This window comes from Ictalurus furcatus, chromosome 12, assembly GCF_023375685.1.
Source record: "Ictalurus furcatus strain D&B chromosome 12, Billie_1.0, whole genome shotgun sequence".
Lineage (NCBI taxonomy): Eukaryota > Metazoa > Chordata > Actinopteri > Siluriformes > Ictaluridae > Ictalurus > Ictalurus furcatus.
The window spans coordinates 25,483,391-25,498,458 of record NC_071266.1 but is presented as its reverse complement, the minus strand read 5'-3'; the positions used below and the strand labels follow the sequence as shown (position 1 = coordinate 25,498,458).

The 15,068-nt window shown below is 43.8% G+C and overlaps 2 protein-coding genes across 4 annotated transcripts in view; both read left to right on the top strand.

Annotated features, from left to right (window-relative positions):
* cdc27 (cell division cycle 27) overlaps positions 1 to 7,149 on the top strand; it is a 19,372-nt gene extending 12,223 nt beyond the window's left edge. The window contains exons 13-19 of the mRNA XM_053638391.1: positions 553 to 705; positions 813 to 1,021; positions 1,116 to 1,233; positions 3,537 to 3,665; positions 3,789 to 3,863; positions 3,955 to 4,120; positions 5,634 to 7,149. Coding sequence (XP_053494366.1) covers positions 553 to 705; positions 813 to 1,021; positions 1,116 to 1,233; positions 3,537 to 3,665; positions 3,789 to 3,863; positions 3,955 to 4,120; positions 5,634 to 5,719 — 936 coding nt within the window. The 3' untranslated portion in view covers positions 5,720 to 7,149. The remainder of the gene's footprint in view (positions 1 to 552; positions 706 to 812; positions 1,022 to 1,115; positions 1,234 to 3,536; positions 3,666 to 3,788; positions 3,864 to 3,954; positions 4,121 to 5,633) is intronic.
* Positions 7,150 to 7,752: 603 nt separating this feature from the next.
* kansl1b (KAT8 regulatory NSL complex subunit 1b) overlaps positions 7,753 to 15,068 on the top strand; it is a 61,616-nt gene continuing 54,300 nt past the window's right edge. The window contains exons 1-2 of one of the 3 annotated variants that reach the window (XM_053638389.1): positions 7,753 to 7,833; positions 10,851 to 10,971. The gene's annotated coding sequence lies outside the window, so the exon portion shown is untranslated. Of the gene's footprint in view, positions 7,834 to 10,850; positions 10,972 to 11,025; positions 14,599 to 15,068 lie in introns of those variants that run through there. The other 2 variants (XM_053638390.1, XM_053638387.1) reach the window with 2 other exon arrangements.

Genomic DNA, 15,068 nt, shown 5'->3' with positions numbered 1-15,068 from the left:
ATTATAAAACCGATATCCGATTATGGAAAAACGCTTAAATATACGGGGAAATATCTGTAAAACCCATCTATCGGTCGGTCTCTACTTATCGGTATCTATAAAACAGACGTTCCTTGGACTGGAGCAAACTGTGTGCAGCTTTGTGGCAAGAGTCACAGAACGTCACGGAAAACGCACACATCGTGCCTGCCTTCGTGGTTGGAAAATAATCTTATACGAGATCAGGTTCCTTGTTTGCAGGAACTCCTGGGCGATTATGATCCAAAACGTGCCCTCCTTCTTCTTCTTCTTCTTCTTCTTCTTCTTCTTCTTCGTTTTGCAATCCTGCCTGCACAGAAACATGAATGCAAACCCGTGATTAATTATAAGCCCCGCCAAACCAAGCAGGCCCAGAATGGGTCCTGGGTGTAATCTAGATTTTAAAATGAGGCTCTTATACAGCTCCTACGCCTCTCCTGTTTATATCTACACCAAGCAAAACTGCTGCATCATTTCACCCGGGTCACGAAGCAGATTGGTAATTGGTAACGCATCTCCCGTTCCCGTGGCCAGGCGGAGAGGATTTTCTCCGAGGTGCGGCGCATCGAGAGCTACCGGGTGGAGGGGATGGAGATCTACTCTACCTCACTATGGCACTTACAAAAAGACGTGGCTCTCTCTGCGCTCTCTAAAGACCTCACCGACATGGACAAGAACTCGCCTGAGGTAACCGCACAGGTTTAACCGATTTCTTAATCGCAGTGTAATCAGTGTTGCTTATAAAAACAACACATGTATAACTTATTCTTTTTTTTTTTTTTTAAATCCCGCAGCCCTGGTGTGTAGCTGGTAACTGTTTCAGTCTGCAGCGGGAGCACGACATCGCCATCAAGTTCTTCACGCGGGCTATCCAGGTGGACCCGAGCTTCGCCTACGCCTACACGCTGCTGGGTCACGAGCTGGTGTTCACCGAGGAGCTGGAGAAAGCGCTGGGCTGCTTCCGCAACGCCATCCGGCTCAACAAGCGCCACTACAACGCCTGGTACGACTCCCGCTAGTACGCTCCTGTTTACAGTTCCACTAGATTATCGAAGATGTTGGTTAGTGAACCTGTGCGTGATCCTCTGCTCCACTAGGTACGGCTTGGGAATGATCTACTACAAGCAGGAGAAGTTTAACCTGGCGGAGATTCATTTTAAGAAGGCTCTGAGCATTAACCCCCAGAGCTCAGTACTCCTCTGTCACATCGGAGTGGTGAGTGTGTAACCTCGGAACACGCACGTAACACACCGATCTCTTTACCTACGCGACGCTGTGTGCAGAGGAAATTACACAGAATGTTATGATGGTGGATGTCTAGCAGCTCTGCTTTCAGCCGTAGGACAAATAACACCAAAACTGCTGCTTAAGCAGCATACATTATTATTATAATTATTATTATTATTATTATTATTATTATTATTATTAAAAAGCTGAACCACATGTTTACTAATTAAAGATCGAAATCCACAAAGCTAAACTAGTTACACTATAAAGCTCATAGGCATGAGTTTCCCCCCAGACACTTCTTTATCTAACTGCTGTTCGTGCTGCCTTCTTCCACATGCACGAGCGCAGAGACGCCCACGATTGGTCACTGTTTCCGTGGTTCACCCGAGCGAGACCGAGAGCGAGACACACATCTCTCCCATGATTCACTCGGCTCACGGCTGTTTTGCTGTAGATCATGATAAATATTGACAATCGTGATGATATTTTTGTCATATCGCCCTGTATCCCAGTACACTGTGTATGTGGCTAGTGTTCTGATCACAGATATAAAACAAACTCTCTCTCTCCCCATGTGTGTCTCTCTCTCTCTCTCTCTCTCCCCATGTGTGTCTCTCTCTCTCTCTCTCTCTCTCCCTGTCTCTCTCTCTCTCTCCCCCCATCCATCTCTCCCCATCTCTCTCTCTCCCCATCTCCCTCCCTATCTCTCCCTGTCTCCCTCTCTCTCTCCCCATGTCTCTCTCTCTCTCTCTCTCTCTCTCTCTCTCTCTCTCTCTCTCTCCCTCCCTATCTCTCTCCCCATCTCCCTCCCTATCTCTCTCCCTGTCTCTCTCTCTCTCTCTCTCTCTCTCCCTCCCATCTCTCTCCCTGTCTCTCTCTCTCTCTCTCTCTCTCTCCCATCTCTCTCCCTGTCTCTCTCTCTCTCTCTCCCTCCCATCTCTCTCCCTGTCTCTCTCTCTCTCTCTCTCTCTCTCTCCCTCCCATCTCTCTCCCTGTCTCTCTCTCTCTCTCTCTCTCTCTCTCCCATCTCTCTCCCTGTCTCTCTCTCTCTCTCTCTCTCTCTCTCTCCCTCCCATCTCTCTCCCTGTCTCTCTCTCTCTCTCTCTCTCTCCCTCCCATCTCTCTCCCTGTCTCTCTCTCTCTCTCTCTCTCTCTCTCTCTCTCTTCCTCCCATCTCTCTCCCTGTCTCTCTCCCTCCCATCTCTCTCCCTCTCTCTCTCTCTCTCTCTCTCTCTCTCTCTCTCTCTCTCTCTCCCTCCCTCCCATCTCTCTCCCTGTCTCTCTCCCTCTCTCTCTCCCTCCCATCTCTCTCCCTGTCTCTCTCCCTCTCTCTCTCCCTCCCATCTCTCTCCCTGTCTCTCTCTCTCCCTCCCATCTCTCTCCCTGTCTCTCTCTCTCTCTCTCTCTCTCTCTCTCTTCCTCCCATCTCTCTCCCTGTCTCTCTCCCTCCCATCTCTCTCCCTCTCTCTCTCCCTCCCATCTCTCTCCCTCTCTCTCTCCCTCCCATCTCTCTCCCTGTCTCTCTCCCTCTCTCTCTCCCTCCCATCTCTCTCCCTGTCTCTCTCCCTCTCTCTCTCCCTCCCATCTCTCTCCCTGTCTCTCTCTCTCCCTCCCCATCTTTCTCCCTGTCTCTCTCTCTCCCCGTCTCTCTCTCTCCCCGTCTCTCTCTCTCCCCGTCTCTCTCTCTCCCTCCCGTCTCTCTCCCTGTCTCTCTCTCTCTCTCTCTCCCTCTCTCTCTCCCTCCCATCTCTCTCCCTGTCTCTCTCCCTCTCTCTCTCCTCCCATCTCTCTCCCTGTCTCTCTCTCTCCCTCCCCATCTTTCTCCCTGTCTCTCTCTCTCTCTCTCTCCCCGTCTCTCTCTCCCTCCCGTCTCTCTCCCTGTCTCTCTCTCTCTCTCTCCCTGTCTCTCTCTCCCTCCCATCTCTCTCCCTGTCTCTCTCCCTCCCATCTCTCTCCCTGTCTCTCTCTCTCCCTCCCCATCTTTCTCCCTGTCTCTCTCTCTCTCTCTCCCGCATCTCTCTCTCTCTCCCCGTCGCTCTCCCCGTCGCTCTCCCCGTCGCTCTCCCTATCTCTCTCTCTCCCCCCATCTCTCCCCGTCTCTCTCTCTCTCCCCATCTCTCCCCTCCCCCCGTTATGTATGTATGCTTATTTTTATGATTTATATTTATACATGATGTGTATGTTTTAAACATTAAGCACCTTGAGAAGCTACTTTTAAAGGCGCTATATAAAATAAAGTTTATAATAATAATAATAATTATTATTATGATTTATTATTCTGATTACAGGTTCAGCATGCACTGAAAAAATCAGAGAACGCTTTAGAGACCCTGAACAGAGCGATCAGCATCGACCCTAAGAACCCACTATGCAAATTTCACAGGGCGTCTATTCTCTTTGCGAATGAAAAATACAAGGTAGGCTAGTCTTCTCTCTCTCTCTTTCTCTCTTGAATGTGTTGCGTAGGAATCCTCCAATAAATCCTGACTGGAGAGGCGACCGATTTCACGACTGTGGTTTGTTTTTTTTCCTCCCCGTAGGCCGCTCTACAGGAGCTGGAGGAGCTGAAGCAGATCGTGCCCAAAGAGTCACTTGTTTACTTTTTAATAGGAAAGGTAAGAAGCGGCGAGTGTGTCGCGTTCCCGACGTGTTCGTGACGTTAGTTTCGTATTCGTTCCCATTGTGAGCGCTCACTCTTCTCCGCAGGTCTATAAGAAGCTCGGTCAGACTCACTTGGCTCTGATGAACTTTTCATGGGCCATGGACTTGGACCCCAAAGGAGCCAACAATCAGATCAAAGAGGCCATAGACAAGCGTTACCTCCCTGACGACGAGGAGCCCGTCACCCCCGACGACTACCTCTACTACTCCAGTAAGCACGAGTTAGCTAGAAGTAGCTAACTTCTACCTAGGGGTTAGAGGTGACGGTCCGCTTCCAAGTGAACTCTACTGGGAAAGTGTTTTGACTCTGAATCAACTCCATTTATTTATTGATTGATTGATTGATTGATTGATTGATTGAGACGTGAGCTGCTAAACTGAGGATTTTGCATCGATCTTTCTGTGACCGTTGCGGCCAAAAATGCTTGTTTTTTTTATTATTTATTTATTTTTTATTTTTTTGCAGTGCAAACAAAAGGGGAAAAAAGCAACGCAAGGTCCTCCGCATATTGTGGAGTTTGCTTGATTTTGCGTTTATTCCTGCAGGCGCTAAATCCTGGCGGGACTGGCCAAAGGACGGAGCTGTAGCGCTGTAGCACATCTTTCAACACGGAGAAGCACTAAACATTTACTCAGGAAATCTAGTTATTTATAGAATCGCCTAATAATTTGTTTGGCGCTTTTTTTTTCCCCTTCATCTTTTCCCATCAAAGTTGCTTTTCTTGGTGGCTTAATTATGTGCCGTGTGAGACCAAATAGCAAACGAGTCACAAGTAGTAATTTCCTCTGAGATTAGACCTGGTAATCAGACCAAGAGGTCTGAAAGTGCTCTTCAGCCCTGATCGGATTGGATCAGTTGATCAGCGGGACGTCTGTAATACGTTTCCTTTTTTTTTTTTTTTTTTTTTTCCTTTTTTTCCCCCCACGTCTCCTCGTTTATAAAACTCTCGCATCCAGACAAGCAATAAAATTCCCTCGGGGGCGCGAGTTTCAAGCAGGTCGTATTTGCTACGGACCCGGATGTTCCGGTCACGTGCGTTTAGACACGTAAGGGCAGTGATTTTACTCGTTATTTCTAGAAAACTAAAAGTTCACGATGGCGTGTAGGAGAATATAAAGTAACGCTCTGCACCTGTAGCTGCAGTTAAAGCGGCGCTCGCTTTATCTTAAAGACGTCGTTTTCTTTCTCCTGCTGAAGAACTCTCGCGCGGGTAACGCGTGCAACGCGTGCAGTCGGGGTTCGACCTCCCAGAACGAAAGCATCTGGTTTTTTCCTTCGTTTCGTGATTCAGGAAGCGTTTAATATCTGGGAGAGGGGCTCTGACATGCACGTTACGATTAAATACAGCAGTAGCTGCAGTCAGGCATCTACCTCTACACACACACACACACACACACACACACCCCCAAAGTGAGGCAACATCTGCGTAGAAAAATCCAGACTAAAACAAAACCATTCCACCGGAGAAAAACACCGACGTGGCCGATCTGGACGGAAATAAAGTCGCAGAGTATGAGCTCCTGTAAAATAGGAAATTACCCCAATACCCCACATACATTTTAATCCCGTCCGAATAGGGCGTATAATGTCCCAAACCCCGCCTCCCCCACACACACATGCCCCGCCCCCTACCTCCAGTCCACACTAGTGTGTACCGTCATCCTTCTGTTGTGACGTTCTCTCTGAGAGAGGTGTGTAAACCCGCCGTTGTTGTGTGTTACAGCGGAGATGGAGGAGTCGCAGGAGAGCAGCATGACGGACGCCGACGACACGCAACTCCACACCACGGAGAGCGACGAGGTCCTGTAACACTCCGGCCTCCTGTCTGAACTCGAACACGACGAATAGTTATGCCAACCTGGGGCTACCCAGTTCATACGGAGAAGAGAAAAACAATACCCAGAAAAAAACAAAAGACACAAGCAAGAGGAAGGAGAAGAAGAATTTAAAGAAAAAAAAAAAGGAAAACAAACTGCTGCTAATACAGTACCTCCTCGTTTCTGTATTTTTTATTTTTCTGTTTTACTGTGCTTTCTCCCCCCAACCCCCGCCTTTTATTCTCTCTTCATTTTTTTTTTTTTTTTTTACATTTTATTTTGCTCCCACCCCTGTCATTATGCCTTATCGCTGGGTGACTCACCCTCATCCGGTCTTCAAACACACGTTAACCTGGGGGATTTTACTGTCCGGAAAAAAAAATCTGTCCTCCATCCATACCGCAGACATCCACATCCTCTCCATGTTCACGAGTGGAGATAGAAGATACAGGAGAAGAGGAAAATAACGAAAGAAAGAAATCAAACCACAAACCTTCACAGACAAGTTCTGTCTTAATGCCTAGGCCTTTTGTGTTCCTTTTATTCTCATTTAATTGAAATAAAGACCTGTGTAAGAGTTGCAAGTCCGTTGATTCCTCTCCCCTTTTTCAGCACTTTGAGCCGCGAGACGAGAGCGAATCACTCCACGCACTTTGTTTTTGTTTTCTTTCTTTTTTTTTTCTCCCTTCCCCCCCCAGCAGGTTTTCTGACTCGGGATTTTCTGGAATCCATCTCCTAGAGAGGAAACAAAGTATTTGTGTGTATGTGAATTAGACACAGAGAGAGGGAGAGAAGAATGCATAATCATCTATGAATGGAGTTTAAGGAAATGTTTGCAGCTTTCACACAGCTCCAAATTTAGATCAGAGAGAGAGAGGATCGTTTCTTGCTTAGACGCCTGAGATGATCAGACTTGCTTTCTGCAGAACAGATATTTGGTTTGTTTGTTTTTGTTTTGTTTTATTTCATCTGGAGCATCTCAAGTGTTTTAACTTGCCTTGTTTCCATTTTCATGTCTGAATCATTACTCACACAACGCTGCGAAGGCAGACACTGGATGTTTATTCCCACAAAAAACAACTGAAAAAAGGTTCTGCACGCTCATAGTTCAGAGCTCACTGATGGAGGAAACTCTCCTACGGCACGCTGGTAAGATTCAGGGTGGAGACGTGGAACTTCTTAAAGTCGTGGTGCTTTTGTTTGACGATGCACATTATTTTTATTATTATTTTTTAAATGTTTTTTCTCTTTTTTTTTTTTTTTTGCATAAAGTATCTTTAGAAATCCTCGATTTCTTACGGTTTGTGTGTTGACTGGTTGGTTGGTTGGTTGGTTGATTGAGTAAATATTAAATTGTTTTGTCTTAGGGTAAAAACGCTTGTCTATGTATATTTTAAAGAATTTAAGACGTAATAAATTACTTTGAACTAAAAGTGCTGATGTGGTTGTTCACGGTCCGAGTATTATCTTCGAGATTTAAAAGCAGACATTCAGTGTGAGCTCTCAGTGGAAGTGAAGGACAGCTTCTGAGGTTTTGCTGGAGCTTCAGGGAAGAAAACCTTCAGTAAAGCAGAAATGACAGCAGGTTTATGGAACAAGCTTTTATCCAAGAATCCCAAATTGTGTTAAGAGACATTCCCTTGCACTATTTGACAGCTCTTAATTCATTAAACTTATTAATAAACATCATAAACCCACATGCACATAGAGAGAGACAGATTCCTGCTGAAATTATGTTGTTGTTTATTGATGTGATTTAAATCCAATCTTTTCCCCCTCTCTCTCTCGAAAAGCTTCTTTATATTTACTTCTCATTTTTACTTAACAGACGCGATGAATAAAAAAATACAACTAAAAACTATCCCAAAGTTACAGTTTATTTACTTCACCACTCTCCTGCTGGCCATCGGTACAAAACAAACCCGAACCAGCCAATCAGCGGGCAGCTTTCCCGGCGTTGTCCAATCACAGCTCAGGACGCAGCAGCGCTTCCGGTTCACGTCTGGTTGATCCGCTCAGGTAAGTAAGTGGCCGTGAATTCTGCACTCATCACGCAAAAAAACGCGTTTATTTCTCTACAGTGCGCGGGGGATACAGGACGTGTCGGTAAGCAAACGACGGCCGAGTCGTAAGGCAGTGTTGTTATAAATTTATTTTCACTCCTTAAACGTTATTCAGTAAAATGATTCCCGAGGTTGCAGAGTCAACAGGCCGACATTCAGTTCAAATCGCAGAGACGGCCGTGTTCCAAATCCCTACATCCGGACTGCGTAGGGCACTACAGAGCGTGTTGACGTCATTACTCCGTTCACTGCGTAGCGCGCCTACGTAGGGAGCACGGCTTCAATCCGGATTCGACCTCGGCGTTACTTAGCTTCCTTGGATACGACAGACTTTAACGTTTTATTCAACAGCATGCAAACGAAAGCGAGTATTTAATTCATTAGGAGGGTTTACGTAACATTTAAAAAAATATATTTTCTTTTTCAAAAACAGTGGAATTTGAGGGGATTTTTTCTTTTTAATTAAAAAAAAAGATCAGTATTAAAAACAGCAGTGAACTAGCTGAGACCGGTCACGTAGCGTTTGCTAGCGGTTAGCTTACTGTTTATCTTTCAGAGATTATTATTATTATTATTATTATTATTATTATTATTATTATTGTTGTTATTATTACTACATTTTTTAAAACAAATGTTAACTTTTTGTTTTGTTGTTTTCCTAGCTAGTCATCTGAGAGAGTTCATATTATTGACTGTTTTTCTATTTTTTTTTTTTTTTTTTAAAGCCTTTCTTTCTGTTGTTGTGTCTCTCATACTCAGTAGTTTCAGGCCACCTGAGTAAACACAAAATACCGTTTTTAAATTATAGTTATTTATTGAAGCAAAAAAAAAAAAAATGTTATCCAATACTAACTGGGCCTGTGTGAAAATGTATTTGCTCCCGTAATTCCCCAACTCTATGAAACTGGGGTTCAGCTGGACGAGACACAAGCAGACCTGATTACTGCAAACTCTGTTCAATCAAATCAACACTTACATAGAACTTCTTTAACAGCATGCAGTTGGTTAAAAGGTCTTCCTCAATAACACACTGTGGCAAAGCTGAAAGAAATTCCAGAAATGATGAGGAAGAAGGTGATTGAAATACATCAATCTGGGAAGGGTTACAAAGATATTTCAAAGGCTCTGGGACTCCAGAGAACCACAGCGAGAGCCGTTATCTCCAAATGGAAAAACTCGGCACAGTAGTGAACCTTCCCAGAAGTGGCCGACCTTCCAAAGTTCCTCCAAGAGCACAGCGATGACTCATCCAGGAAGTCACAAAAGAGCCGAGGACAACATCAAAGGACTTACAGGCCTCTCTCACATCAATAAAGATCACTGTTCATGACTCCACTATCAGAAAGACACTGGGGGAAAATGGCCGCAATGGAAGAGTGGTGAGGTGAAAACCACTGCTAACCCAGAAGAACATTAAGACTCGTCGGAATTTTGCCAAAACACACCTTGAGAGATCCTCAAAGCTTCTGGGAGAATGTTCTGTGGACTGAGGAGTCGAAAGTGGAACTGTTTAGAAGACAGGAGTCCTCATACATTCCCTCATAGGGAACAACATACCTATGGTCAAGCATGGTGGTGGTAGTGTGATGGTGTGGGGATGCTCTGCTGTTTCAGGACAACTTGCAGTAATCGAGGGAAACATGAATTCTGCTCCCTACCAGAAAATCCTAAAGGAGAATGTCCGGTCTTCAGTGCGTAAGTTGAAATCTCCAGTTATGGGAAGCGTTTGGTTGCAGTTATCGCTGATACAGATGGCACAACTAGATTTTTAGTTTAACGGGACAATTAGATTTTTCAAATTTTTTGCTTCAATAAAAAAAAAAACTATCTAAATAAAAACTGTATAGTGTTCACTCGGGTTGCCTTTGTTTTATGTTGTATTTCATTTGACGATCTAAAACTATTCAGTATGACAGAAAGCGTTTCAATCTGAAAGCGGTTAAAAAGCTAACGAGTTAAATTTTAGTGTAAACTTAAGAGCAGGATTAAATGAAGGCTTAAATTGGTTTTAAACCTTGTTGTAATTGGATTAATAGATAAAAAATGTGATTTAATCCAGTTTAAGCTTCTGGTTTTAGTGGTCTTGGAGTAAGGGTGGACGATATGATGAATATTACATCATGATTCTCAAACGCATCTCTGCGATACACCATGTGTATCATGATATAAAGATTTATTCAGCACTGTATGTTTTTGTTTTTTAATCACGTTACTTACGATTTGAACTAACGATACGGTATTTAATATCTGCACAATATTTATTTATTTTCCAGTTTCAAATGATAATTTAAGAAACTCGTATTGCGACCAGATTTACCGCGATGTTCTTATTATAGCGTCACATCACCAGGCTGGATCTTCGAGAATTATTCTGCAGTTTCTTTTAAACACTTTCTACGTTTATCACAGGTTTATTTATTACAGATCCCTCCGGGGATTTCTACTCTCTGCTGAACTGTGTAAATACGCTGGGTATGAGATCTGATTGAAACCTTCCTGTTCTTTTTAATGTAGGTTTTTACAGGGGGGAAAAAAACGTGTATTAAGAAAGAAATAACTTTTACAGAATATCAGTTTTGTCTACAATGAAGACTAGGGCTGGGGCGATATGACAAAAAGATCATATCACGATATTCGAGGACATTTCTATGGTGCACGATACATAATTTAGCTAACAAACTGTCTGCGAAACTGTAGTAAAATAACCTAAAAAACTGCTGAACGGCATTTGACGATACTTTGACGCCTACGAAGACGAAGAAGATTAAGCTAAAAAAAAAAAGAATGACCTCAAATCAGCGGCATCCGTTCTGTACCGTTTAATCCGTAATGATTAAAAATCGTTTAAAAAAAAAAAAAGCATCACCATACCAACGATATCTCCGAACATCGTATCGCGTGATCGTTTATCACGATACGGATGTTCTATCGCCGTATCGCCAAGCCCTAATGAAGAGTGTCGCATGTTTATTTCTATATTTTAACTGTTTAACTGTGTTGAAGTTTTGATTCCGAACCGATCAGACCCTTCATGCCTTTGTGTTTCTTTCTGATCTTTAGATCGAACATTCTTGGATAAACCGAACACACACACACACACACACACACACATACATACACACAAAGCCTGTTGGACAGAATGAAGGTGTTCAAGTCTGGATGCAGCTCGTGCTTTTCAACGGTGAGACAAAACTTCTTTTTTTTTTTTTTTCCATGAGTATTTACTTTTTTAGACCGGCTTTCTTAATAAAGTTTTATACACGTAGTAGTACAAATCAAGCAGTAAAAAAAAAAAAAGATGGATAACAATGTAATGTAATAGAAAAGCGCTTAGATTAAATAAATTAACGATGAAGGGAGAATCTTAAATAGTAATGTAAGTGTAATGAGATGTAAAAAAAACCCACACAAGTATAGAATATACAATAAATAAACAATATAAGAATTTCAGAATGATGTGATAAAGAATATAATAACGATAAATACAGATGTAAAAACAGAGCGATTTTAAAGGAAGGCGTTTGGATGTGATTAAACTGCCGTGATGGACGGATGGTGAAATTTCCCCAGATTTTATTACCATGAGACAGAGTTATGAATTAAATTAGCAGGGTTTTATTTTTCTCTTCTTCGTTCACGCTGTTTTTTAGACACGTTGTTGTTGTTGTTGTTGTTGTTTTTAATCTGTAGTCTTTAATACGCTTCCGTACGTGTCAGAATGCACAGATATCGTTAAACCACTTCTTTCCCCTTATGTTTATTTTCCTCCAGGTATTTATCTGTAGTCTTTATTCTCTTCGAGATTACTCAATCATGAGTTCCCATCGTTTTCTGGTGCAAAATTAATTTTCCACCTCCAAATAAATAATAAAATAAACACGTTTCTCGTCCTGACCACCAGGAGGCGCAGCTCCACCATTCAGCTGCTGAATCAAGACGCTTTATTACAGGGTTTTTTTGGGCGCCATCTTTATTCCTGCTGTTTGTGACGTTTTTTTTTTTTTTTTAAATTATTTATTATTTCTCCTGTGTTTATTAGAAACTCGAGCAACTAGACGACAAAATGAAAAGGGGGGAAGATATATAAATTTTCTATTATTTTCAACCAATTTCTTTACATTTTAGCAGACACTCTCATCTAGAGCGACTGACAGAAGCGTGTGAAAGTTTTAAAAGAAGAAAAACCACGCACGTCCTCGTGCTAGGCTTGTGACTCGGGTTATCCGAACTGGGGGAAAAAGTCCCGTTGAGTAAGAATTCCTACCGGGGAAAGTCGGGAAGGTGTCCTCAAGCCTGACGTCAGGACAAAATGGCCGCCTGCACCGGCGGCGTTAAATAAGACACGACTTGGAATGATCACAGTGTTTTACGTTTTACTTTATAGAGCTACTTTAGTTCGAGTGAAACAGTCGGACCGTTTAATAAGCACCGACTGAAATGAATCGAGGCTGCGATCGGAATTCGAGTAATAGAAAAGAAAAAATTACAAATGGCTGGTGCGTAGGACAGAATCCATATTTGTAAACTAAAAGGCTGATTTGTGCGTAACGACGTTCCTTTTATAATAGTCCCTCTCTACGTCAGATTCAGTCAAACGTCCAATCTTTTTTTTTTTTTAAAGAATCGTACCGTAGTAGATTCAGTGGCATCGGCAAATATCGGCTTGTTGCTTTAAGAATCGGTTCGAATCGTATCCTAGCTAAAGTTAGCTGAACAGCTTGTTGCTAACAATGCGCACGCTTTTCATGGAGGCCCGTGGGGTTTTTTGTTTGTTTGTTTATTTATTTTTATTTCATGCCAAGCTTTATTACCCACAATGCACTGCGGTGTATGTAGAGCAGTGCGCGAGATTGTAGAAGTCTCGTGTGTTTACTGTTCCTGTGTACTCTGTCAGGTTCTAGTGTAGCACACTAATTTATAGCCTAAGCACCACTTAGCACTGAACATTAGTGTACATGAAGGTAAATATCTTAATACACACACACACACACACACACACACATTATTTGCACATGTCAAGAAAAAAAAACATGGCTGTGTTTCTGTCTCCACTCACATCCAGCTGTGACCCAGCTGTTTCTCTCTCTCTCTCTCACACACACACTGACTGCGAGACAACACGCTCTTAAACTCTGAGTGTGATATTTTTTTTCTTTATTTTTGTCCAAACGTGCCTTTTTTAAAAGGCTGACAGTGTGATGTGTGTGTAGTTTAACCCTGCTGAGCACTAGCGCTCACGCCAACCTGCATGTTTCGTTGTGTGTCTCTTGGTGTGTGTGTGTGTGTGTGTGTGTGTGTGTGTGTGTGTGTGTGTGTGTGTGTGCGTGCGTGTGTGCGTGTGTGTGTAGTTGAATGTCCTGAACATGCAGATGTCTTAGTCTAGGCCCCTTGAGACCTTGAAGTAGATTTGTTGATGCCAAGAGCTGTTCTTCTGTGTGTGTGTGTGTGCGTGCGCGTGTGCGTGCGCGTGTGCGTGCGCGTGTGTGTTTTGTGTTCCTGTTTTGTTCTCGTGTTTTGAGTCTAGTCTGAATATACTTTAGATTCACTCTACCCTCACTCTGACTCTCAGCTTTACCCTCTGTGGGATTGTGTGTATTTAGTCGTAGTTTGGCGTACCACCGGGTTTAGTCGTAGTTTGGCGTACCACCGGGTTTAGCCGTAGTTTGGCGTACCACCGGGTTTAGTCGCAGTTTGGCGTACCACCGGGTTTAGTCGCAGTTTGGCGTACCACCGGGTTTAGCCGTAGTTTGCCGTACCACCGGGTTTAGTCGTAGTTTGCCGTACCACCAGGTTTAGTCGCAGTTTGGCATACCACCAGGTTTAGTCGCAGTTTGGCGTACCACCGGGTTTATCTGTAGTTTGGAGTATGAGTGGGTCTAGTTGTAGGTCTGTGGATTAATTTTAGCTTTGTATGTATGTTCATTGTAACTCTGTTTTGTGTCTGTTTAGTTGTGTGTGTATGTGTGTGTGTGTGTGACCCTTTGTGAGGACCACAAAGCCAAATATGTTCTCACAAAAAACCCCAACTGTTTTTATGGCTTTTATTTGAAACAGTAGATAATGATTACATCAGTGGACGTTCTGTGAAGAAACAAGACGTGTGTGTGTGTCAGAGAGGGAGAGAACCCACCCTGGTCTCAGAGCTCTGCACTGCGTGTGTGTGTGTGTAAGCCGTGGCTGAAGCGGCAGATGGCGCGTGTGCGTGTGCCCGATGCGCGCTCCCAGCGCCCCCTGTCGGTGTGTGAGTGTCAGTAAGAGGAAGCCCGACGAGCTGCTCCGCTGTTTTCTGTTTTGTCAGAGAGTTGAAAATCCGCCGAGCCGCCATTTTCCCCCACCGTCTCTCCCTCTGACACAACAACAATATACCCGAGAAACACACACCGCCAGCACGCAGATCCAGCCCGAAAACCGCGCAATCACACCGGAACCGCGCCGTGTGCCGGGGCAGGGAGACGGAGCAGCACTGCGCCGCGGGATTAAACACCGGAGCGGGCTTTTTTTTATTCCCCTTTGTGCCTCTTTGTGTGATTTCGGCTCCTTCGCCCATTTCGTGAATCCCAAACGGAGCGGATTTACCGGACGAGCGCACCAGGATTTTCTTCTTCTCTCCCCCACCTCATTTTTATTTTTTATTTTTTATTTTAACCCCCAAGAGGAATATCTCCAGCAACAACCCCCCACCTCTACACCCGGATCACGCGATTATTCTCCATAATACAGATCTCTATTTTTAAAAATAATACTCAAACTGGAGCGTAATTAGTGAGATCCACCCCCACCCCACCCCCCCCCTTCTCGGAGTCACGTGGTAGGTTCCACCTTTTTCTCTTTGTTACTTTAATGTGTGTAGCAGGAAATAATGTCGAGCGGAGAGGTGTTGTTGTGTGAGAACCCGCTCCGGTCTCCTCCACACGGGCTGGGGAAGGTGTGGGGCAGTTGATTGTGATGTTTGGTGTCCGTGTGAAGGTTAAAGAGTTGAAATGCGTGCAGTGTGAGCCGCTTCCTCTCCCATGTTGCAGTCAAAACCCGCAAAAAGTAGGTCGAGGAAGAAAACCTCTCGATTCTGTGCAGAATAATTCCTCCATAATCTGTCCAGACCTTCATGGTACTCTCTCAGTGCTGAAAGATCATCCATTACCTCCTCTCTGAAGTGTTTTACAGGGCTGATTATCACCAACACCACTAATATTCCATCCACAAACATCACCATCATCATACACAACAACAATATCATCATACACAACAACAATATCATCATCATCATAAACAATAGATTTT